Source organism: Peromyscus maniculatus, chromosome 7, assembly GCF_049852395.1.
Source record: "Peromyscus maniculatus bairdii isolate BWxNUB_F1_BW_parent chromosome 7, HU_Pman_BW_mat_3.1, whole genome shotgun sequence".
Classification (NCBI taxonomy): domain Eukaryota; kingdom Metazoa; phylum Chordata; class Mammalia; order Rodentia; family Cricetidae; genus Peromyscus; species Peromyscus maniculatus.
In genome coordinates this window covers 47,702,947-47,723,698 of record NC_134858.1, presented here as the reverse complement: position 1 = coordinate 47,723,698, position 20,752 = coordinate 47,702,947, and the positions used below count along the sequence as shown (strand labels likewise).

Sequence of the window (20,752 nt, the reverse complement as noted above, 5' to 3'; positions counted from 1 at the left end):
TTATTCTCTCTCTCTCTCTCTCTCTCTCTCTCTCTCTCTCTCTCTCTCTCTCTCTCTCTCTCTCTCTGTCTTTGGATACCCTGGAGCTCTAGTTACAAATGGTCACAGACCATCCGTATTTATTACTTTTAAGTCTCTCTCTGTCTCTCTTTCTGTCTCCCTCCCTCTCCACTGCTGCCCCCCAAACCCCCCCTCTAAATTATCTAGCTTTAGGTATTCTGTTATAGCTATTGAAAACAGTAGTATTTAGCGGAGTATTTATAAATCTGTGTTGTTTTTTTTTTTTGGTTTTTTTGAGACAGGGTTTCTCTGTGTAGCTTTGTGCCTTTCCTGGAACTCACTTGGTAGCCCAGGCTGGCCTCGAACTCACAGAGATCCGCCTGGCTCTGCCTCCCGAGTGCTGGGATTAAAGGCGTGCGCCACCACCGCCAGGCCTAAATCTGTGCTCTTAAGAACTCACTAAATGTTTTTAGCATAATCTGAGACCAAGTACTTACAGTAGGAGAAGGAAATTAAAACTCAGTTGAAAAACTTAATTTTAATGAAGCTAACTTAAAGTATGTATTACATGGTAGATGTTTTAATGGTTTGACCTAGGTTTAGTTCCTTATATCCAAATGTAAATAGTTATTAAATATATTTTATATTCCAATTAATAAATGGGTAAAGGAACTGAACATGCAGTTTTCAAAAGAAGTACAAACGGCTGATAAGTGCATGAAAAAAAGGGTCACACCTTTAGCTCCCAGAGAAATTAAAAATACATTGAGGAGCTGGAGAGATGGCTCATTGGTTCAGAACATGTACTGCTCTCGCAGAGGATCTGAGTTCAGTTCCCAGCACCTACATCAGGCTGCTCACAATTGACTATAATCACCAGCTCCAGGTGATCTGATGTCTCTGGTCTCCATGGGAACTTATACTCACATGCACACACCCCTCTACAGAAGCACAAGCACACACATAATTTAGAACAATAAAAAATAAGTCTTAGCCGGGCGGTGGTGGCGTAAGCCTTTAATCCCAGCACTCGGGAGGCAGAGCCAGGCGGATCTCTGTGAGTTCGAGGCCAGCCTGGGCTACCAAGTGAGTCCCAGGAAAGGCGCAAAGCTACACAGAGAAACCTTGTCTTGAAAAACGAAAAGAAAAAAAAAAAGTCTTATAAAAGTTATGAGTTTCCATTTCACCCCCGTCAGAATACCTATCATCAGGAAAACACAAAAACAAAAACAAAACACAAAAAGAAATCCCTAACAAGCTGGCAAGGATGTAGAGAAAAAAAGAATCCTTCTACATTCCTGATAGAAATGTAGCTTAGTTTAACCTCTATGGATATCAAAATGGAGGTCTCTCAAAAAACAAAAAAGAGAATTATCATATTATCCTGGTATATCATTCCTAGGAATATACACAAATAAGTCAAAGCCATACACACAGTGGGGATACCTGCATATCTGTGTTACTCAGGGCACTGTTCACCAGAGCCAAGTTATAGAATCAGTTGGTGTCCACCAGCAGATGAATGAATGAAATAATACAATAGGGTATTTATTATTCATCCATAAAGGATGAATTACATTTTGTGGTGGAAAAATGCTTGGAACTGGAAGTCACCATCTTAAATGAAATAAGCCAGACTCAGAATGACAAGTATAAGATATTTTCTCTCAGATGCAGAATCTAGATTTAAAAACTATGAAAAGTGAAGGGAGATGATTTGAAGGAGGAAGGGGACCAGAGGAGTAAAGAGTGGGACTCTATTTTGATTCATTATTAGTGAATAAATGGCTTATGTTGTCTTTTCTAATATTATATAATGTATATATATTTCTCTTTTTTGTTTTTTCAGACAGGGTTTCTCTGTGTAGTCCTGGCTGTCCTGAAACTTGCTCTGTAGACCAGGCTGGCCTCGAACTCACAGAGATCTGTCTGCCTCTGCCTCCTGAGTACTGGAATTAAAGGCGTACACCACCACTGTCCAGCCCATAGTTTTCAAAAGTAATTTACCTGGAATACAGCAAACACTATGGTCAAAAATTGTGTTTTTAAATTACTAGTATTTACTATAGTGAGTATTTAATTAGTCATTGATTGAATGACCCTAGAGAAGGACTCAGTCAGTTATTCTAAAAACACTACTCCTAGGGCTGGAGAGACAGCTCAGTGGTTAAAAGCACTGGCTGCTCTTGGAGAGGACCCAGGTCCACTCTCAGCACCCACACAGTGGCTCACAATTATCTATAACTCCAGTTCCAGGGGATCTGATGCCCTCTCCTGGCCTCCCTCCACAGGCAGCAGTGGTACATGCAGGCAAAACATCCATATACATAAAATAAATAAATAATTTATTAATTTACCACTCCTAAATGGGTCTGGTGGTACATGTCTGTATTCCCAACATTGAGAAGCCAAAGCTGTAGGATAATGAATTAGAGAGAGGCCTTCCTGGGCTACATAGTGGGACCCTGTCTCAAAAAAACAGAGGTTAGGCATGTGGCCCAGTGTTTGAGAGCTTGGCTGGCACACGCAAGGCTCCTCCCTTCAAAAATTACAATAATAACATCAAACAAAACAACCACTCTTCCCCATAATTCTGGAACTTGTTTTCCATTTAATCACTAAACATCTAATATGAGTCAGCTGGGGCTAGAAGCTGAGTGAAACTTAGCTCCCATCTACCAGTGACTCTGACGCCGGTGGGCGAGACAAGGTATAATGCGCGCTGTAGGAGTTGGAATTGCAAGAGACTCCTTGTGGTGGTGGTGGAGAAGGTTTCACAGTGGTGTTAGTTCAGTAAGGACAGAGGAGCAGCCTTGTCAAGGGCCAAGGAGCAGGGAGGTTGGGAGAACAAGGCTTGCTTGAGTTTTTCAACATTTTACCATACAAAGCATAAATGTAGTTAATCAGAGCTTTCCGAAAGGATGTGTTTCTGCAGATCCCACATACTTCCAAGATTGTTTTGTCCTTGGTAATAAATGTAACAGTGCAGAGGCACCACTCTTGGGGTACACATATTGACAGCCATCAACGTGGATGCATGCCTTCTTTCCATCCACCATCTCAGCATTATTAACAATGCTTTGTAGAGTGCTTTCCCCTCACACCTTATCATGGTGGTACTTTGGCCCTCTTAATGCTGTATTCTTCCATCTTACTTGTATTTATATACTTAGAGATTGTTCATATCACAAATAGTAACAATGCCCCTTAATACCTTGATAACATTGTTATCAGATATTGAAACCTGGGTGTGTTGGTGTACACCAGTCATCACACTTAGTAGGAAAAGGCCTGGGGTTCAAGGTAGAGACAGGAAGTTCAAGATGATCTTCATCTACACAGTGAATTAGAGTCCAGTCTGGGTTTGGTGAGACCCTGTCTCAAAAAGGCAAAAAGAAAAGAAAATAACTATGATGAAAAATAGTATTATACGGCTGGTGAGATGGTTCTGGCCACTTGCCACCCGTATCTGGAGATCTGAGTTTGATCCCCAGAACACACATGAAGGTGGAGAGAACTGACTCCACAAAAAGTGTCCTTTAACTCTGACACACCTGTCTCATGCACATGCACACACTGCAATAAAATGTATACTAGCATTGTAATCCAGTCTGGCATAGGCCAGCCTGTAACCCCAATACAAGGGTGGTAGAGACAGGAGGCCTGCTTGGGTAACTCAGAATGAGTTCAAGGTCATCTTAGGTCATTTAGCTCCTGTCTCCCCTCCCCCAAAATGTAAAAAAAAAGGAGGGGGAAGGTTGGAACTAGGGCTCAGTGGGAGAGCTGAAATCTGGAAGGAACAGCTTAATTTATACTAGAGTGGTGGAGGCAGATAATCCAACCAGGGTAAGGTCTTCCACTTGGCAAGAGTGCAGAGTTTACAAACCCCCTAGCCTAGCAGCTCTGAAATTATGCCAATTTAAACCAAGTATTTTATTTATTTAGTTAGTTAGTGGTTTTTTTTTTTCTTTTTCTTTTTTTTTTTTTTTTTTTTCTGAGACAGGGTTTCTCTGTGTAGCTTTGCACCTTTTCCTGGAACCCACTTGGTAGCCTAGGGTGGCCTCCAACTCACAGAGATCCGCCTTGCTCTGCCTCCTAAGTGCTGGGATTAAAGGCGTGTGCCACCCCCCACCCCCTGGCCTAGTTAGTTTTTCTTTTCTTTCTTTCTTTTTTTTTTTTTTCCTGGAGCTGAGGACCAAACCCAGGGCCTTGCACTTGCTAGGCAAGCACTCTACCACTGAGCTAAATCCCCAACCCCCCAGTTAGTCTTTTTTAAAACAGGGTTTCACTATGTAGTCCTGGCTGTCCTAGAATTCTCTTTGTAGACCAGGCTAGCCTCAAACTTGCAGAGATCTGCCTGCCTCTGCTTCCTGAGTGCTGGGATTAAAGGCATGCACCACCATTTCCCAGCTAGACCAAGTATTTAATTTGAAAATATTCATATTATTTTCCATTACTTATAAAGTTAAACCATTATTTTCCTGTTACATTATTTCAATTTTGCCTTAATTTAATTTAGAGGAACTTGCAGTGTAGTTCCTTTGACAAAAACCAGGGAAGGAGAGCCAGGTAATAAGTCTTGTTTCCTTAGGCTGAAAAGGTCACTCTCCTTGGGTAGGAGAAAGACAGGTTCAATCTAAGTTTTTCAAAAGTCACTTGGGTCATAGTGTAGCCAATACATTCTATTTTGGGGGACAGATCTTAGAACTCCCCTCTAAAACTTAGTGAAAGAAAGAAAACAAGGGGAGCCTGAAAACAGATTACTCAAAGTGTAAGACTCTCACTCTCCTTTTTTTCTAATTTGTTTTGTTTCATGTATTTAGTCTGAAGTTTTCACTTACTTTGTCCTCACTTCAGTTAGCTCTCAGTGCATCGTGACTGCAAATGTAATCTCCTCTTCACTCCTCTCCCCATGTTTCTCTGACTCCTTCTCACTTCTTGGCTTCCTCAATTCTAATCTATGACATACAGTTCCCAGTGGCCAAGAGTGCCTTAACATTTATCTAATAGTTTATCTGATAGTCTCTTGCATATGTATGTGTTTGTAAGTGTTTGTGCATGCACATGCACGTGTGTGTGTGTGTGTGTGTGTGTGTGTGTGTGTGTGTGTATCAGAGGACAATTTTGGGTATTATTCATTAAGTACCATCTATCCTTTTAAAAAGTAAAGAAACAGTATTTATTTGTGCAAGTGTCCACATGTCTAAGGTCAGAGGACAACTTGCAGAAGTCATTTCTGGGGCCAGGGTTGGTGGCAGGCACCCTTACCCTCTGAGTCAATTTGCTGGCCATACTTTGTTTTTTTTTTTTTTTTTTTTTTTTGAGACAGTACCTCTCAGTGTCTCGGCACTTGCCTGCTGCCTAACCTGGATGGTCAGCAAACTCCACGATGGATCCACCTGTTCCTGTCACCTCAGCACTGGGTTAGAAGCTCACTGCACCACTCAGTTTTGTGTGCTTTTTTAAACTTTCGTTCTGGAGATTGAACACAGGTCCTGGAGCACTTTTCCAACCTTGGCATCTCTCCAGCCTTCACCCAATATTCTCATAAAGAGCCCCCTAGGAGCATATAGCAAGCATTGGGTCTTTAAAACAAAAAAAAATTGTATAAACCTTTGAAAATTAGCCCACAGAGAGTGAATGGCTGAATATCATGATGAAAATTAGGTCACATGAGTTCCAATTTTGTCGGGGAAAAGTTACTTAATGGGGGGAGGGGTCTCTGTTTCCTCATTTGGAAAACAAGAAAGCTGGTGATCAAGCTTTAAGGTCTTTTCCAGCCCCAGCATTCTGCAATTCTAGGCTGTAGTTAAAGCTGCCACGAAAGAGCCATTAATATGGGGCAAATGTCCCAGCTGCCACTTCCTCCTAAGTGGTTCTCAATGTGTGGGGCTCAACACTGTCACAGGGGTCTCCTAAGACCATCAGAAAACACAGATCTTTACATTATGATTCATAATTACAGTTATGAAGTAGCAACAAAAATAATTTTATGGTTGGGGTCACCACAACGTGAGGAACTATATTAAAGGGTCAAAGCATTAGGAAGGTTGAGAACCACTGGAAGGTAATACACAGCTATAGAATCTTATTCAGCCAGAATTTTAAAATTGCTAGGAGTTTAAAAATGTAGTATTGTGTTAAAAGTAAAATACTTTGAACTTGAAGAGCAACTATGATCCTACTTGTCCTCTCTGTGGAACTCCAGTTTTGTGGAATAGGTATGGGCAGAACAGAGGGTCCTGCTACATGATTAAATCTCTAAAGTCAGGTGGGAAGTTGTCTTGACAGCAGCAAGATCAACACTCAACATGTTGATTCTTCTTAAAAATACCTTTATTGTAGCCAGGTGTATAAGCGCACACCTTTAATCTCAGCACTCGGGAGACAGAAGCAGGTGGATCTGTGAGTTCAAGTCCATCCTAGTCTACATAGTTTAAGGACAGCCAGCACTACATAGTGAAGCCCTGCCTCAAACAAATAAACAAACAAGCAGAAACCAAACCAAACCAAACCCGAAACGCCTGTATTTAGTTTGTGTGCATGAGTGTACGACGGCATATGTGTGGAGGTCAGGGACAACTTTGTGGAGTCGAGTCTCTCCTGCCATCTTTACATGGTCCCCTGGATCAATCTCAATCAGCAGGCTTTGAGGCAGCTCCAGTACCTGCTGAGCCACCTCACTGGCCCGTGACAGTTGGGCCATCGCACAAACGTGTGTACGTGGGATGTGGAAGCAATGGGGGCAGAACACAACAGGAAATAGATCATTAATGACAGGTATATTTAATCAACTGTTAAATAGAGACTTGACAAAAGAGGTCAAATGAACCTGACATACTTGAATGTGTGAAAGGTGAGTCAGTGTTAATTTTGAAGACGGCTCCATATTTGAGCCGAGGAGGAGGGCACCGGGGAAGGGTACAGTGGTGTGGTGGGGTGGGGTGGTGGGTGGAGCAGTTCTCTCCTGAAGTGAACCGAAGACTATGGAGGGGTTTGAGAGTCCTATGGAAGAGTCAGACCCTGGTTAGCAGCCCTGGGAAAGCGCTGCAGGTGGGAGGTAAGGTATTCTGCAGGGGCGTGTCGGAGAATTTGGTCAGCTAAAAGTAGGCAAAAAGTAAAGAGATTAAAGACATCTTGATTGGGTTTGTTCTTTGACTTCAAAATAGCGATAATTGGGGCTGGAGGGATGGCTCAGCGGTTAAGAGCACTGACTACTTTTCCAGAGGACCCAGGTTCAATTCTCAGCCCCCACATGGCAGCACACAACTGTCTGTAACTCCAGTTCCAGGGGCTCCAACACTGTCACACAGGCAAAACACCAATACACATAAAAAAATAAAAAATTAAAAATACAAAACACAACAAAAAAAAATAGTGATAATTTTATCCAGCCCTTCCCTTGTGAACTAGTCTTCCTGGGGAATGCTATGTTGTCCAAGTACAGACCTGCCCAAGACTTCCTGCAGATCTTATTGATTATCAGCCTTGCACTAGGTCTGTTTTGCTTTGACAGAAGTAGTTTGGAGTTGAGACATCCTTGAAAGAAAATCTTGTTTCATCGCTCCAAAGCAGAGGTTCGAAGTGGCTCATAGGGTAGCCCAGACTGTTTCTGGTAATCCTAGGATCCACTTGCCTTTCAGATCTTGTATTCTCACAAGCGGACAAGAAAGTATCAGAGGCGAAGTCTGTGTACCATCGCAACAGTATGAAAACAAAGCAAGCAGAATCCTGCTTTCTCCCACTGGGCCAAACAGTAAAGAGATTTGTAAATATACAAACGGCTGTAGAGTGTTCAGGCTAGATGGCTGTCTTAAAGAATGTTATTTAAGAGTATGTGTGATGTAAATTACAATAAACCACTAGGTAGCTATTAAATTTCTTCAGCTTTAAATTTTTTTCTAGCACAGTACATTACAGTAGTTGGGAAACAGGAGAAAGAAAAGCTCTCCAGGGTCCTTAATAATTTTTAAAAGACAAACAGAATCTGTGCCCTGGAGTGACACTCTCCCACATCTAGTAAAGAAAACAACCTGTTCCCTGCATCTGTTCCTGAGGGGATCACTGACTTCCTGTCTTGAAGAGAGAGGAGATACCTTCCTCTCAATAGTGTTTTTAGCTTATTTTTCTCTAATTGTCGAGACAGCCTTTCCAGAGACAGAGGGACATGTCTTACCTGGGTCAAATAGCTCCCTCCAAGAGGCAGTGGTTCGGAAGCTCTGAGACTTCTTTCCTCTTCCTGACACTGGAGATGTAGAAGGTGGCAGCCCTGTCAGCAGCTGGAGCAGGCAGCCGGGAATACAGGGAGCATGGGGACCCAGAGAGCTTGCAGTCTGGGTGTGGATCCAGCAGCAGTCTGTGAGAAGAGGACTGAGACATGAGGAAGGAGGAAGGAGGTAGCCAAGGGAGGAGACTGCCCCTGGCACGCCTCAGACCCGCCTCAAATGGTGCCTGTCTCCAAGGCACGGAGAACTTGCAGCAAAATGCTCGAGAACACGGGCATTTCCTTTCATGTAAATGTCACTACCTGGTGAATCATCTCTTCTGTAAAAGCTGGGGTCTGGCCTTTCCCAGGCCCATGTCTCTTTCAGAAGGTTAGGAAAGCAACATAAGGAAATGACCCTGCTTGGTTAACTAGAGCATCCTTTCTCACACCGGCTTCTCTGTTCTGAGGCTCTTGTCACACTTGAGCATGAAATGCTTCTGTCTCACACACTGGAGTAATTTCTGTAATATAGAAATTATATTTCTATATTATACCCCAAATACCTAAAATACCCTTAAAATATATTTTTGGGGGGGAAATAAATATTTTTGTATAGTATTTTCTTTTTTCCCCTTTTAAGACCTTATTTAGGATTTTTCCTTCCCAAGCTCAACATGGTGTCACATGACACTTGATAGGGGCTGTTCAGATTTACTTCTCAATGGCCTGGAAACAGCACATTTTCATAAGGCCTTTCCATTATCACATCAAATACCAGGCCAAATCTATATCATTAGAATCTTTCCTGTGTGTGCCCGCGCGAGCGGGCGCGTGTGTGTGTGTGGGAGTGGTACATTCATGTAGAGGCAGAAGCCAGCCTCTGGTGTTGTTGCTCAGAACTGTGCATATTGGTTTTTGAGACAGAGTCTCTCACTAAGACCTGGGGGTTGCCGGGCGGTGGTGGCGCACACCTTTAATCCCAGCACTCGGGAGGCAGAGCCAGGTGGATCTCTATGAGTTCGAGGCCAGCCTGGTCTATAGAGTGAGAGCCAGGACAGGCACCAAAACTACACAGAGAAACCCTGTCTCGAAACAAAACAAAACAAAACAAAAAAAGACCTGGGGGTGGGGGTTGTCACATGATTTGGCAGCTAAGTGACAGTGAGATCCAGGGAGCTGACTCTCTCCCCCTCCTCAGTGCTGGGGTTACAAGTGTGTGCCATCATGCTAATAGGCTTTTTTAAAAGTTTTTTTTTTTCCTGTGTAAATGTGTGTGTGTGCATGTGGGGGATTCGTGTGCCATGGTATACATATGGAGGTCAAAGGACAACTTGCAGGAGTGGGTTCTCTCCTTCCAGTATGCAGGCCCCAGGGATTGAACTCGGGCCTTTAGGCCTGGCAATAGGTGCCTTTATGTTCTGAGCCATCTCACTGGCCCTATGCAGGCTTTTTTTTTTTTTTTTTTTTTTTTTTTTTTTTTTTTTGGTTTTTCGAGACAGGGTTTCTCTGTGTAGTTTTGGTGCCTGTCCTGGATGTCGCTCTGTAGACCAGGCTGGCCTCAAACTCACAGAGCTCCACGTGGCTCTGCCTCCCGAGTGCTGGGATTAAAGGTGTGCGCCACCACTGCCCAGCCAGGCATTATTTTTTTTAATGTGAGTCGGTTGGGGATTGAACACAGGCGCTCATGCTTGTGTGGCTAGAACTTTACTGGCCGAGTTGTCTCTTCTGCCCCAGCATTGGACTTTATTTTTTTTTATATATAAAAACTTGAGTAAAAATAGACTAGAAGCTGGACAGAGTAGCACTAGTGCCTAATCCCAGTGTGCCTACGGGAAATTCGAAGTAGAGACAGGAGAATCCCCGGAAGGCTCCAGGGCCAGCTAGCCTGGGTGGCAAAGACAGCCCAGAACTGACATCAGAAGCCGGTCCTCTGACTGCCACGTATGTACTGTGGCATGTTAGCACTGCAGGCTCCTTCCCCCAACACAAACAAACCCAAACCATCTAGTCCTAGGATGGTGGCAGATTTATGACCTAAAATATTTGAGATATGACTGAGGGAGATTATTATTTTTTTAAGGTTTATCTTTAACTAATACAGCTTTCGAATCAACTCATTGATATAGCCTTCTAAAATGTTACTTCTAAAGAAAAGAGTGTAAATATAGCCTTGAAAGAATAGCAGTATTTCGTAGGGACTTTTTACTTGGACACGAGCTAAATTGTTGCTTTGTTAGCAATGGAATTAGAAAGTGATTTTTTTTCTTTCCAGTACAGAGATGGTAAGAGGGCTTCTAAAGTTAGGAAATAAAATGCTGTGTAAGCAGGTAGTTTTGACTTAAAAAAAAAAAAAAAAAAAAAAAAAAAAAAAAAAAAAAACAGGGTAGAGTTTTAATTTCCTAAAGTCATGAAAACATCATGTCCTTGGCATGATTACAGAGGAAGTTTGTGGTGAGGTCTTTGGAGGGACTTGGTGTAATGGATTACCAGAAGAAAAACTAACATTTTTAAAAAAGAATGTGGTAAGAATACAAATGTGATTGAATTTAAATAGCAAGTTTTCATCCTCCAAGTGACACAAATGACTGAATGAAGTAGGGTCACAGAGTGATCAGCGGGGTTAGCTCAACTGTAGAGCATTTGGCTAGCAAGAAGGTGGTGCTGGGTTCCATCTCCATACATGCACAACAAAGTGACCAGAAGCAGAGTGAGTGCCAGTGAGCTTCCTCCAGCTCTAAAAGATGTAGGATGAATGATAGGTACATTTCTAAGTTTTGGGAGTTTGATACAAAGTTATTTTTTTCTATGATCTAGAGTAAGCTGTTTCTGTGTCCTATATATTTTATAGACTTGTTGACAGTCCTTTGGTAGATTCTAAGGCATTGGTTAACCAGAATCCTTCACATCTTCTCATTACTCACACAATGAGGGTAACATTAAAACAAGAAAATAATATAATATGATTTTCTTTTAATCTGATGAAAAAATTTATGTATTAGGAGATAATCCTTTTTTTTTCTCTTTGAAATATTTTAGGAACCAAACGGATAATTATCTGCTTAGATATAATACAATGTGAAGGCTGGGAGAGGAAATAGATTGACATCACCCAGACTTTTTCATTTAATGGACCTTTAAAAATAATGGTGCTGGGGAAAAAAAAAACTGTTCTAGTGATAGTAATATAGAATAGCTAAGACTGAAGCAGGAGGATTATAAATCCCAGTCTAGCCTGGACTTGTAAGTATGACTCTGTCTCAAAAACAAACAAGCAAAACCAAATAAATATTGAGTGGTGAATATTATATTTGCTAGAAATGCTTAAAAATTTAAATCCTTACATTTTCATTTCATGTTTATAAAAAAAAATTAGAAAAGTCACAGTCTTTTTTTTTTTTTTTCAAGACAGGGTTTTTCTGCATAAACCCCAGCTGTCCTGGAACTCACTGTAGACAAGGCTGTCTTCAAACTCACAGAGATCTGCCTGCCTCCCTAGTGCTGGGATTAAGGGTGTGCACCACCACCACCCAGCTATAGTCTTTTAATAAAAGACGGTCTTTAACTTTGTCTTATGTATTCCAGGCTAGCCTCAAAAGTAGCCAAGGATAATAACCTTAAATTTCTGATCCTCTAGCCTCTACCTTCCCAGTGCTGGAATTACAAGTATGCATTGATTTATAGGTGCTGGAGATTGGACCCAAGGATAGGAAAGTGCTGTAAAATGAACATATCCAACTTTATAAAAAGTGTATTACATACTACAGACAGTAAAAATTTCAACACAGATAACACACTTTCAAGCACCCCCACCTCCCATAGCAAGGAAGGAACATTCTAGTTAGGCAAATGCTCCGTCTCGCTAGCCACTTCCCAGCCTTGATACTAACCTAGTAAATTAACAAAAGGGGAAAAAAAAAAACAAAAACAAAAGACTGCGAGTTAAATAACAGCCTTCTGAAATTGTAAGATTATGTGCTCAGGGTTCATGGAGGCATGTCATTGACCTTTGTTTTATGAGGCAATATACTGTTTCTGCACCAGGTTAACTAACACCAGAAAGAGTTTAGGAAGTCTGTCTGTGAGAGCGCAGGTCAAAGTCAGCCTGCAGAAGTACCCAATAAAGTTAAGTGTGTGAACCATGCGAATCACTAAGTACCTCGTGGACGCTAATGAGGTCAGCTACACTTACTGACACATCCATGACATAGAGGGCCACTGATGGAGGCTGTGGGCCTGAGGAACCGGTTGAGCCGCCTCCTGCCAGCACACCCTACACCGCCCAGCATGCCCTTTCCTGAGAGGGCAGGTGGGAAATAGTTAATGCTCATCGGCTGAGACTCCTGGCCCTGGCACAAGCCCAGCTGCCCCTGGCAACGCCTCTCTCCTTCCTGGAGACCAGTTTCCAAGTTTACTCTCCTTTCTCCCCAGGGCGGGAAGCGAGCTTTCTGTTTCTCGAAGGTTCCAAGGCGAGAGGGAAAAGGCGGGAAATCGGCGGAAGCGTGGCTCCAGGCCGACGGAGCCAGCGTGGCGGTCACGTGCCTGGCGCGCTGCCTGCCGGGAGCTGGGCCCCGGGCGCCTGCGCAGAGGAGCACGAAGCCTTGGCGCTCCCACGCTTCTGAGGAGGCAGGTCGTGGTCGAATCTCCCCCTCGCGAGTGGGACAAGGGGGTGAGCGCGCGTGATGGGGACCTCGAGTGGGAAGGAAAGCCGCGGGTGGGGAGGGGCGCGGCCTCTCCGGGGGCCGGGGGGCTGGCGTGGGGGCGCGAACCGGAAGGTGTGAGGGAGGTGAGGGGAAGAGGCGGGGAAATGGCGTGAGCAGGCACCGGCGCTGTGAAGGGAGCACGGCAGAAGGCGGGAGCGGCGGTGGCAGCACACGCCTGTGGTTCCAGCACTCGGAGCACGGGGACAGGGCGGTGGCTGCGGGTTTGAGTCCGGCCTCGGCCACCCGATGGGCTCCAGGCTAGCTTGGTGTATGTGGTGAGTCTCAGTCCCAGAAAGTCTGAAACCAAACCATAACTCCGCCCGCAGAAGGAAATCCTAGACCAACAACCACGGACAGTTGCACAAGGTGACACCTTGGGTGGCATAGCCCCAAGTCGCTGATGTTTTCATAGGGGGTGGGCCCGCCTGTGAATCCAGACTTCGGCTATTTAGGAGTCTTAAATGATGACAGAAATCACTTTTCCAAACACAGAATTACCTAACTATAGAAGGTGTGTGTGTGTGTGTGTGTGTACACTCTGTTAGTTTGAGAAAGAAGAAGCAGAAAAGGGAGAACTAAAAGGGGAAGAAGACTTAGCTTGTGTTGGTTTCGATTCTTTAGGAATGTCAGTGCTTCTGTTGTGCATTTTCTGCATGTTACTATGCTAGCGCTTCAACTTAGTATCCTGATGGTAGGCACTCGAAGTACATGCTGAAATTAGAAACATCTTTATAATTTGCTTTTTGCTCTTTTTTCCCATCTTATCATATATGATTGCCTATAATTAATCTAACTCATGGTATTTAAAAGAAACAGAGCCAGTCATGTGGCCTTTAATCCCAGCACTCTGGAGGCAGAAGCAGGTTGATCTCTGAGTTCAAGGTCAGCCTGGTCTACAGAGAGAGTTCCAGGACAGCCAGGTCTACACAGAGAAACCCTGAATCAAAAAACAAACAAAAATAGAGAAACAAATTGATTATTTGAATGTAAATAGTTCTTTAACTCTAAGATAAAGAGACCATCCTTTTAAGTTTCATTGTCTTTTCAAGTTTAAACCTTAACAGTTCAGATTCTTAGGAAAATAGCTTCAGAATTTATGGGGAAGAAATTTGATGCCATATTAAGGTATGGGTAGGGCAATGGAAACAACCTCACTAGAAGAATGAAGAGATCTTGTTTCTGGGATAGCCCAGTTTTATTTGTTTAAACCATCTCTAGAGCTCCCCTCACGCTGTCCTTCTTTCGAGAAGGAAAAAAGGGGAACTCCAAACTCTAGTTTTTAAAAAATTTATTCTTCTCTCATATATTACATTTCTACCTCAGTTTCCCCCTCCCTCCACTCATCCAAGCCCCTCCCTCCTACTGCCCCTCTCCCCTCGATCCACTCCTCCTCCACTTCCCTTCATAAAAGAGCAGGCCTCTTAGAGATCTCAACTGAGCATGTCCTAACAAGTTACAATAAGACTATGTACAGACCCTCATATCAAGGCTGGATGAGGCAACTCAGTAGGAGGAAGAGGGTCCCAAGAGCATCTCACCTCTAATTTTAACATTAAAATTTTATAAAGACGGAAGAACCTTAAATGTTCTGGTGCTAAAACAAGATAGAATTGCCAGTGAGGTTAGTTGAGCTCGTTTTATATAGACTCGTTATAATATATAGTAGTTGAAAATGGTATGAATAGTTAAGTTGGTCTCAGATGATGGAGGACCTTGGATGCTATGTGATAAAACTTGAGTTTACTGACCCAGAAGGTTTCTGAATGAAATGTTTTGAGAGAGAAGATGAAATAGAGACGGGAGAAATTAAATTTAGGTGGCAGATCAGGAGAGCAGAAATTAATTATGGTAGAAGTGGGAAAAGGACACGGGTGAAGAGAACTGGAGTGTGGAGCTCATACCTAAATTGACAAATCTCTAAACTTTATAGTTTGTGCCTCCAGAGTATGATGGCAAACCACCTCGTAAAACCTGATTCTAGAAACTGCAAGAGGTCAAGAGAATTGGAGGTGAGATTTATGCTCCTGGAGCCTTTTATTATATTTTACCCATTTCTGATTTCTTTCCTGGAGAAAGTGCTATTGGTAAGTAGAAGTTAGTGTTCTCATAGTCCCAGAGGTAGGACTGTCCTGGCAGGAACCAGGGTGACTCCACCTAGCTCTTCCATTAAGGACAGACCTATACAAATCTACTTGGGGATTTCTTCTTGGTAGGTTATGGCCTTAAAAGTAACCAAAGTGAGTCCATGTCTTTTTGGCACATGGGAGTTTACATGCATAATTATTTTCTAAGATGAGTAAAATCTTAAATGCCGTAGGCAAGTCTGGAGATTGTCCTTAGATCATCGGATTGCAGTGGTTAGGGCTTCCTTTCACTGCTCAGCCATCTCGCCAGTCTCTACATTGCAAAATCTTGCAGCCATTTGTCTGTTGTCTAAAGTACAGTTATCATGTTATTATAAAAATATCCACTGGTGCAAGATAAAAGACTGGTTTTCATTAAGAGTTAAACGCCATTTTCAAAATCTCAAAACTGAACAAAATTTAGTATTTTGAGCAAGGTGTCTCTTGTGTCCAAAGTTTTCCTTGATGATAAAAAATTTATAGCTGGTATGAAATCTCGAGCGTGTCTGGTTTTTTTTTTTTTTTTTTTTTTTTTTTTTTTTTTTTTTTGTATTTTTGAGTGCTATCCTAGTCTAGTGCTTCCCACTGAAATAATCCCTAGGCCCAAGCATAGAGTTTCATTTCTAATTCTGAAATACTGGGGATTGAACCTACAGCCTTAAGGATGCTAGGCAAACACTGTAGTACAGAACTGTGTCCCCAACCCCTCTGAAAAATGTTTGGTTTGCTTTTTTAATAAACAGACTATATATGTCTGAAAGATCTTACCATTGATCTGTTTTCTTTCTTTTCCTAGCCTCAGGTGTCAGATAGTCCACAGGTACCCTCTCTTGAAAAATCGGATTCTTCTTTCTCTGAATGTTCTGGACTCCTTTATAAAGAGGAAACCCTGGAGAAGGATTTGAGCGGTGATGTATAAATAATGATTATATTTATGTGATTGACTGTATCATGCAGAAGCTTTGTTAGATTTTACAACCTACTCAATTTTTTGAACAGATATGAGCAAGGAAATTAATCTGATGTTGTCTACATATGCAAAGCTTTTGAGGCAAGTAATTATGGCATTTTCGAGTATTTTTGTTAGAAATTCTTTCCTTCTGAAAAATGAAGTAAAAATTTTAATTCCGTGACTTAAAAATCTTATCTGGTAACTAGAAAATTGAAGTTACAATTTTGTCTCGATTCCTTATAGTAGATGAGTTGATTATTTTAAGGGTGTAATTCCCAACTTGTCCAAACATCACTTTTCATATTTCTAGTGCTAATACCAGAGTGGATGTATCTTGGTCTCTTGATGATAGTACCTTTAAAATTTTATTCAGCTATCTCTTTGAGAATAGTATTATTTGGTGAAATTAATGTTAATGGGGTTATATTAAAAGATAAATAGTTTGAATATTTATATTTTATTAGTATACATTTCAAGGCTGAATTTAAGTATTGGCCTGAGAATTTGAAGTGTTACAAGGTGCTTTATAAGCTACTGGACAGTCACTGTATCTGAGTAATAGTTTGTTCAATTTTAATAATTTATAATTAAAGTGTATAAGATACACTTTCTCTGTGTCATGAGACTTTTTAAGTAGTCAAAAATATTTGCTAAACTGATTTAACTTTTTCTTGAATAATATTAGTAAATTAACTAAGCTCTGTCATGGGCAAAGCCTTGAAATTGAAATAGTTAACAGATACAGTATAAAGAACTTGACAATGATGGCATGTCTAGACTTTATAACTCATTTTAAGATCAAGCCTTTTTCCCTATTAGTGAGAGAGCAGCAGTAGATGCATCTTACATTGACGAGCTAGATGGACTCTTCAAAGAAGCCAATATTATTGAAAACTTTCTGGAACAAAAAAGAGAGTTCGTAAAGCAGAGGTTCACATTGATTACCAACACCCTGCACAAGTAAAGTGTCTTTACCAACTGAAAGTCCATTCCTATTATTGCTGTAGTCCACTTGTTAAAGAAAATATATGTAGTGAACTGTAACTTTTTCTAATTTAAAGGGGGTTTTAACATGAACAGTAATATGAAGTTTGTAATCTTTCTTTTGAGGGTCAAATATTTGGCACATTATATAAAAATGTAAATTAAAAATTACATGTGTTCTTTTTTCCTCCTTTACTCTTAAATTGCTTAACCCTTCTTAAACTGTGAAAGAGGACTCTGTTAATTTGATTATGTCTAACAGTATTTGTTTAAATAGCAGCTAATTTTGGAGATAGTTTTAAAATGTTTTTCTTGGTTAGTATTATAAAAGAACATTAAACATTAAAGGTAATTTGTCCAGTTTTTCAGCATATAATAAAATATAACTGTGCTACTGCTATTTAATATTACCATTTAATTATTTTTACTTTTAACCATTATATTTGACTAATAAAAATTTGGCTTAAAACATTTTCATGTGATAAAAGTAGTAAAATAAAAATTGAAAATTACTATAACCTGGCTATTTCTTTATTTTTCAAGTGTCATGCTCTATGGAACCCAGATGAATTCATGGTACATCTGCCTTAAACTTCCTAGTATCAACATTAAGGTTATGTACCACCAAGTCTGGCTGTCCAAGTGACTTTTTACTTATTAGCCACGTTGATTTGTGAAGTTGATAAATTATATTTAGAAGCCTTAGCTGTAGGGTGGATTAGATGGAAATTAGCAGTATGGAACTTAGAAGGTCATCTTAAACATGGTTTTGGCAGGCCCTTTCAATCCTATGATAATGTGAAATTGAATTTGGTCTAGAGGATCTCTTATCAGACCAAATAGTTCCTCTTTTGATACAAATAAAGTACTACTATGATTTTATTCAAAAAGAGCTATGTAATATATAACTACATTAGTTGGATCAAAAAAAAAATCTCAATCTCCACTTTCAATCATGTAGACAATTTGGTCTTCTGTATGTGTATTTTCCAATATAAGCAATTAGAAATTAGGTACATTTGCATAGGGCACTATAAGGAATTTGTATTCTTAAACTAGACAGAATCTTACTTTGCTGCCTGTAAACTTTAAAATAAAATTTTATTTCATCAAGTTTCTTTTTTGTTTGTTTGAGTCAGGATCTATGTAACCCTGGCTGGCCTAGAACTCACTATGCAGACCAGTCTGCCTTGAACTCTAGCTGCCTCTGCCTCCAGAGTGTTGTAATTAAAAGAGAAGGGAAAGAAAGAAAAGGAATGGGGTGCTGATTCCTGTCTTGGTATTTTTCTTTCCTAGCAGTGTTTGCTACTTAGAGTCTCAAAGATACTTGTTAAAGTAATAAAATCATGTATGGTTATATAGATTCACGGTGTCCTGTCTGTGCTTTATTGTGAGAGAATGCTTTTCATAAGATTAATGAATATAGAAGAAACGGGATGAAATGAAAGGGAGAAGGGTGAGCTGTTGCCTATTGGTCTAAATTTGAACTTTATTCTGTGTTTGAATCATTCAGAAGGAGAGAAGCTGTGTAATGAACCCCTAAATCTGAGTTCCATGGACTTAGTTACAGGTAGGGCCAGACTCCAGAAAGGGATGGTCAAGAAGGGAGGCTATCATTGGTCCGATTTTAATCTCGAAACAAAGATTATTTATAGTTGGTTAGGATACTTGCCATGGAACTGAGACTAAGTTTACCGGTGTTTTGAGGCCCCACCCCTTGCCTTCCTTCCCCTCAGTTCCATTTTGTCACAGAGCCAGAGACAACTCACGCTCATTATTTACTTAATAAGGCCGGTGGCTTTGGATTTGGAGATCTTGAGACCTGCCAGCTGCCCTGAACTGAGTTAAAGTTTTCTCCAATCTCTCTCCGTTCCCTCAGCAGCCTTCCTGCCACTGAAGTGGGCGTTCTTTCTGTGGCAGTACACCAGCTCCCAGGTAGGGAACTCCCCCAACCCCTTCCTTTCCTGGTCCTCTTCTTACCAGTTTGCAAGTGGACTGCTGGGCCTGGGTCTGAAGATTGTGGCAGGCTTCTGAAGTCTCCCCCTCTGTGTGATGCAAGCCGCAACTCCACAGAGGGAGAAGTGAAAGAAGGCTGACAGAATTGGTTTACTCATCGGAAAGGAAGCAGCCACTGTGCTAACTCAGTTAATGCAACACATAGGCAGGATTAGGTCCAGAGATTTTTCTTGGATGCCTCATCGGAAGAGGTTTTCTCTATTCTGACTTTTCACAACTGAAAACGACTGCTTTATATTCTGTTGTAAATGTTTGGTTCTCCTATTTGCATTCTCGGAACTGGTTTCAAACCCTGTGGTTTTTCTATTGTAGCTTTCTATTATATTTTCAGTAATTAGTTGATGTAGAACTGCCAGAAGTTCCAGTGATATACACAGTAAATTATAAAGCTGTCTAATCACTTAGTGCTTGCTGTGTGTAAGGCAGTGTGTTAGGTGCTAGGACAGGGGAGCTGTAAGCTAGACTTTGTATTCCAGGAGTGCTGCAGGAGAGGTTGTAAAGTATCCTTATCTCTATCACACAACACAGCAAGATAAGGAGTGCAGGGAAGCTGTCAACAGCTGCAGTGAGGAAATGGGGTGTGGTGCTTAGGAAGCAGGTGACCCAGAACCTGAAACTTGAAGGTTAAGTTGCATATGCAAATTTCATATAAAGGAGATGGGAGATATCCTGGGTGAAGAGAATAGAATGCTCAGGAGATTGGGGGAGTAGTCTAGTTAGTCTGGAGTCAACAGCTAGGTTGTGCTGAGACCATACAAGGCTTTCAAGTGCCTGGTCAGGTAGTTTGAATAATGACAAGTGATTTGGGAGTTGCGGGGGAATAAACAATGCAGCCAGATTTGTATGTAGGAAATTGCATTTAGTAGTAGTGTGTCTCTGCCTTTTTCATGTCATCACACTGGTGGGAAACCATCTTCCCTGCTCATCCAGATAAATTAGAATCTGTCATCCAGATGAGCTATTTAGAGTTGGAGGCAATTGGCCTGAGGTCTCCAACCCTTAAGATGGCCAAGGGGTTCAAGCAACTCACTAAGTAGGAAGCTGTGGTGTGTAGAAGGAGCTTCATTCCTTACTGAGTTTCTCTTCCCAGCTTCTGCAGCTGGGAGGCTGTTGATTCATTAAGAATCAAGGGCTTGAGCTGCGCAGTAGGAAGGAAGTGCCACATAGGAAGGAAAAGTTGAGGCCTCGGTGCTGAGGAAGATGCGCTTAGGTTAGGAAACAACGTGTAGTCCCAAGGAGGAGAGACTGGTGAAAAGAAGTTATCCGTGCAGAACTTTGAGTCTGGGAAAATATATACACAAGCCACGAAAGTCTTTAAGAGATTTCCTACGGGCCCTGTGTCGCTGTGGTCAGAAGAACTGTGTTGTAAGGCCAGGGAACAAGATGAGTTCAGCGCCCACACAGAGACTGAAGTGAGGTGTTTTAGCTGGCCGAAGAACTGATTCAGAAGAGAAGGTGAAGAGCTGAGAGCCACGTCTGAGACATAACTGGAGAATTTAAGAGCCGAGATGAGATGACTAAAGGAAAATGCTGAAATTGAAGAGTAAAGGTCCAAGGTTATACCTTGACATTTATGTGGTGATAAGACGGAAAGGATCGGTGAAGGAGATTAACATTTGCAAAGTATCATTATATTTCATTATGATGGTAGATATAAGCAGGAATCATTAACCTCTCTTAATCCTTATTTTATCTTGGAAAAACTTGAGGTTGGATGGGGTTAAGATTTTTGCCTCAGGTTGCCAGCTAATGAATAAGGATGCTGACAAAA

At 41.5% G+C, this 20,752-nt stretch overlaps 3 protein-coding genes across 14 annotated transcripts in view; 2 read left to right on the top strand and 1 right to left on the bottom strand.

Moving 5' to 3' along the window:
• The window catches only part of Il18 (interleukin 18), a 28,919-nt gene extending 9,827 nt beyond the window's left edge, over positions 1-19,092 (bottom strand). For 2 of the 5 annotated variants that reach the window (XM_042280899.2, XM_076575348.1), the window contains exons 1-2: positions 12,396-12,669; positions 8,177-8,356 (exon numbers count right to left, since the gene is read on the bottom strand). In XM_042280899.2, coding sequence (XP_042136833.1) covers positions 8,177-8,356; positions 12,396-12,534 — 319 coding nt within the window. In that variant the 5' untranslated portion in view covers positions 12,535-12,669. Of the gene's footprint in view, positions 1-3,214; positions 3,376-8,176; positions 8,357-12,395; positions 12,670-15,797; positions 15,919-18,945 lie in introns of those variants that run through there. The other 3 variants (XM_042280902.2, XM_076575349.1, XM_042280900.2) reach the window with 3 other exon arrangements.
• Positions 12,658-18,078, top strand: Tex12 (testis expressed 12). Of its 4 annotated transcripts, none has more exons than XM_076575353.1 (5): positions 12,658-12,833; positions 14,837-14,915; positions 15,826-15,937; positions 16,029-16,080; positions 16,801-18,078. In XM_076575353.1, the coding sequence occupies exons 2-5, from the start codon at positions 14,853-14,855 to the stop codon at positions 16,943-16,945; spliced, it is 372 nt and encodes a 123-aa protein (XP_076431468.1). In that variant the 5' UTR covers positions 12,658-12,833; positions 14,837-14,852; the 3' UTR covers positions 16,946-18,078. The 4 variants fall into 4 exon arrangements, with proteins under 4 accessions (XP_076431468.1, XP_006972414.1, XP_042136842.1 ...); XM_006972352.4 differs by having other exon boundaries at positions 12,701-12,872; XM_042280908.2 differs by lacking the exon at positions 12,658-12,833 and adding an exon at positions 12,991-13,272.
• The window catches only part of Bco2 (beta-carotene oxygenase 2), a 28,864-nt gene continuing 26,791 nt past the window's right edge, over positions 18,680-20,752 (top strand). For 3 of the 5 annotated variants that reach the window (XM_006972357.4, XM_042280895.2, XM_042280897.2), the window contains exon 1: positions 18,683-18,900. The gene's annotated coding sequence lies outside the window, so the exon portion shown is untranslated. Of the gene's footprint in view, positions 18,901-20,752 lie in introns of all 5 variants that reach the window. The other 2 variants (XM_042280898.2, XM_042280896.2) reach the window with 2 other exon arrangements.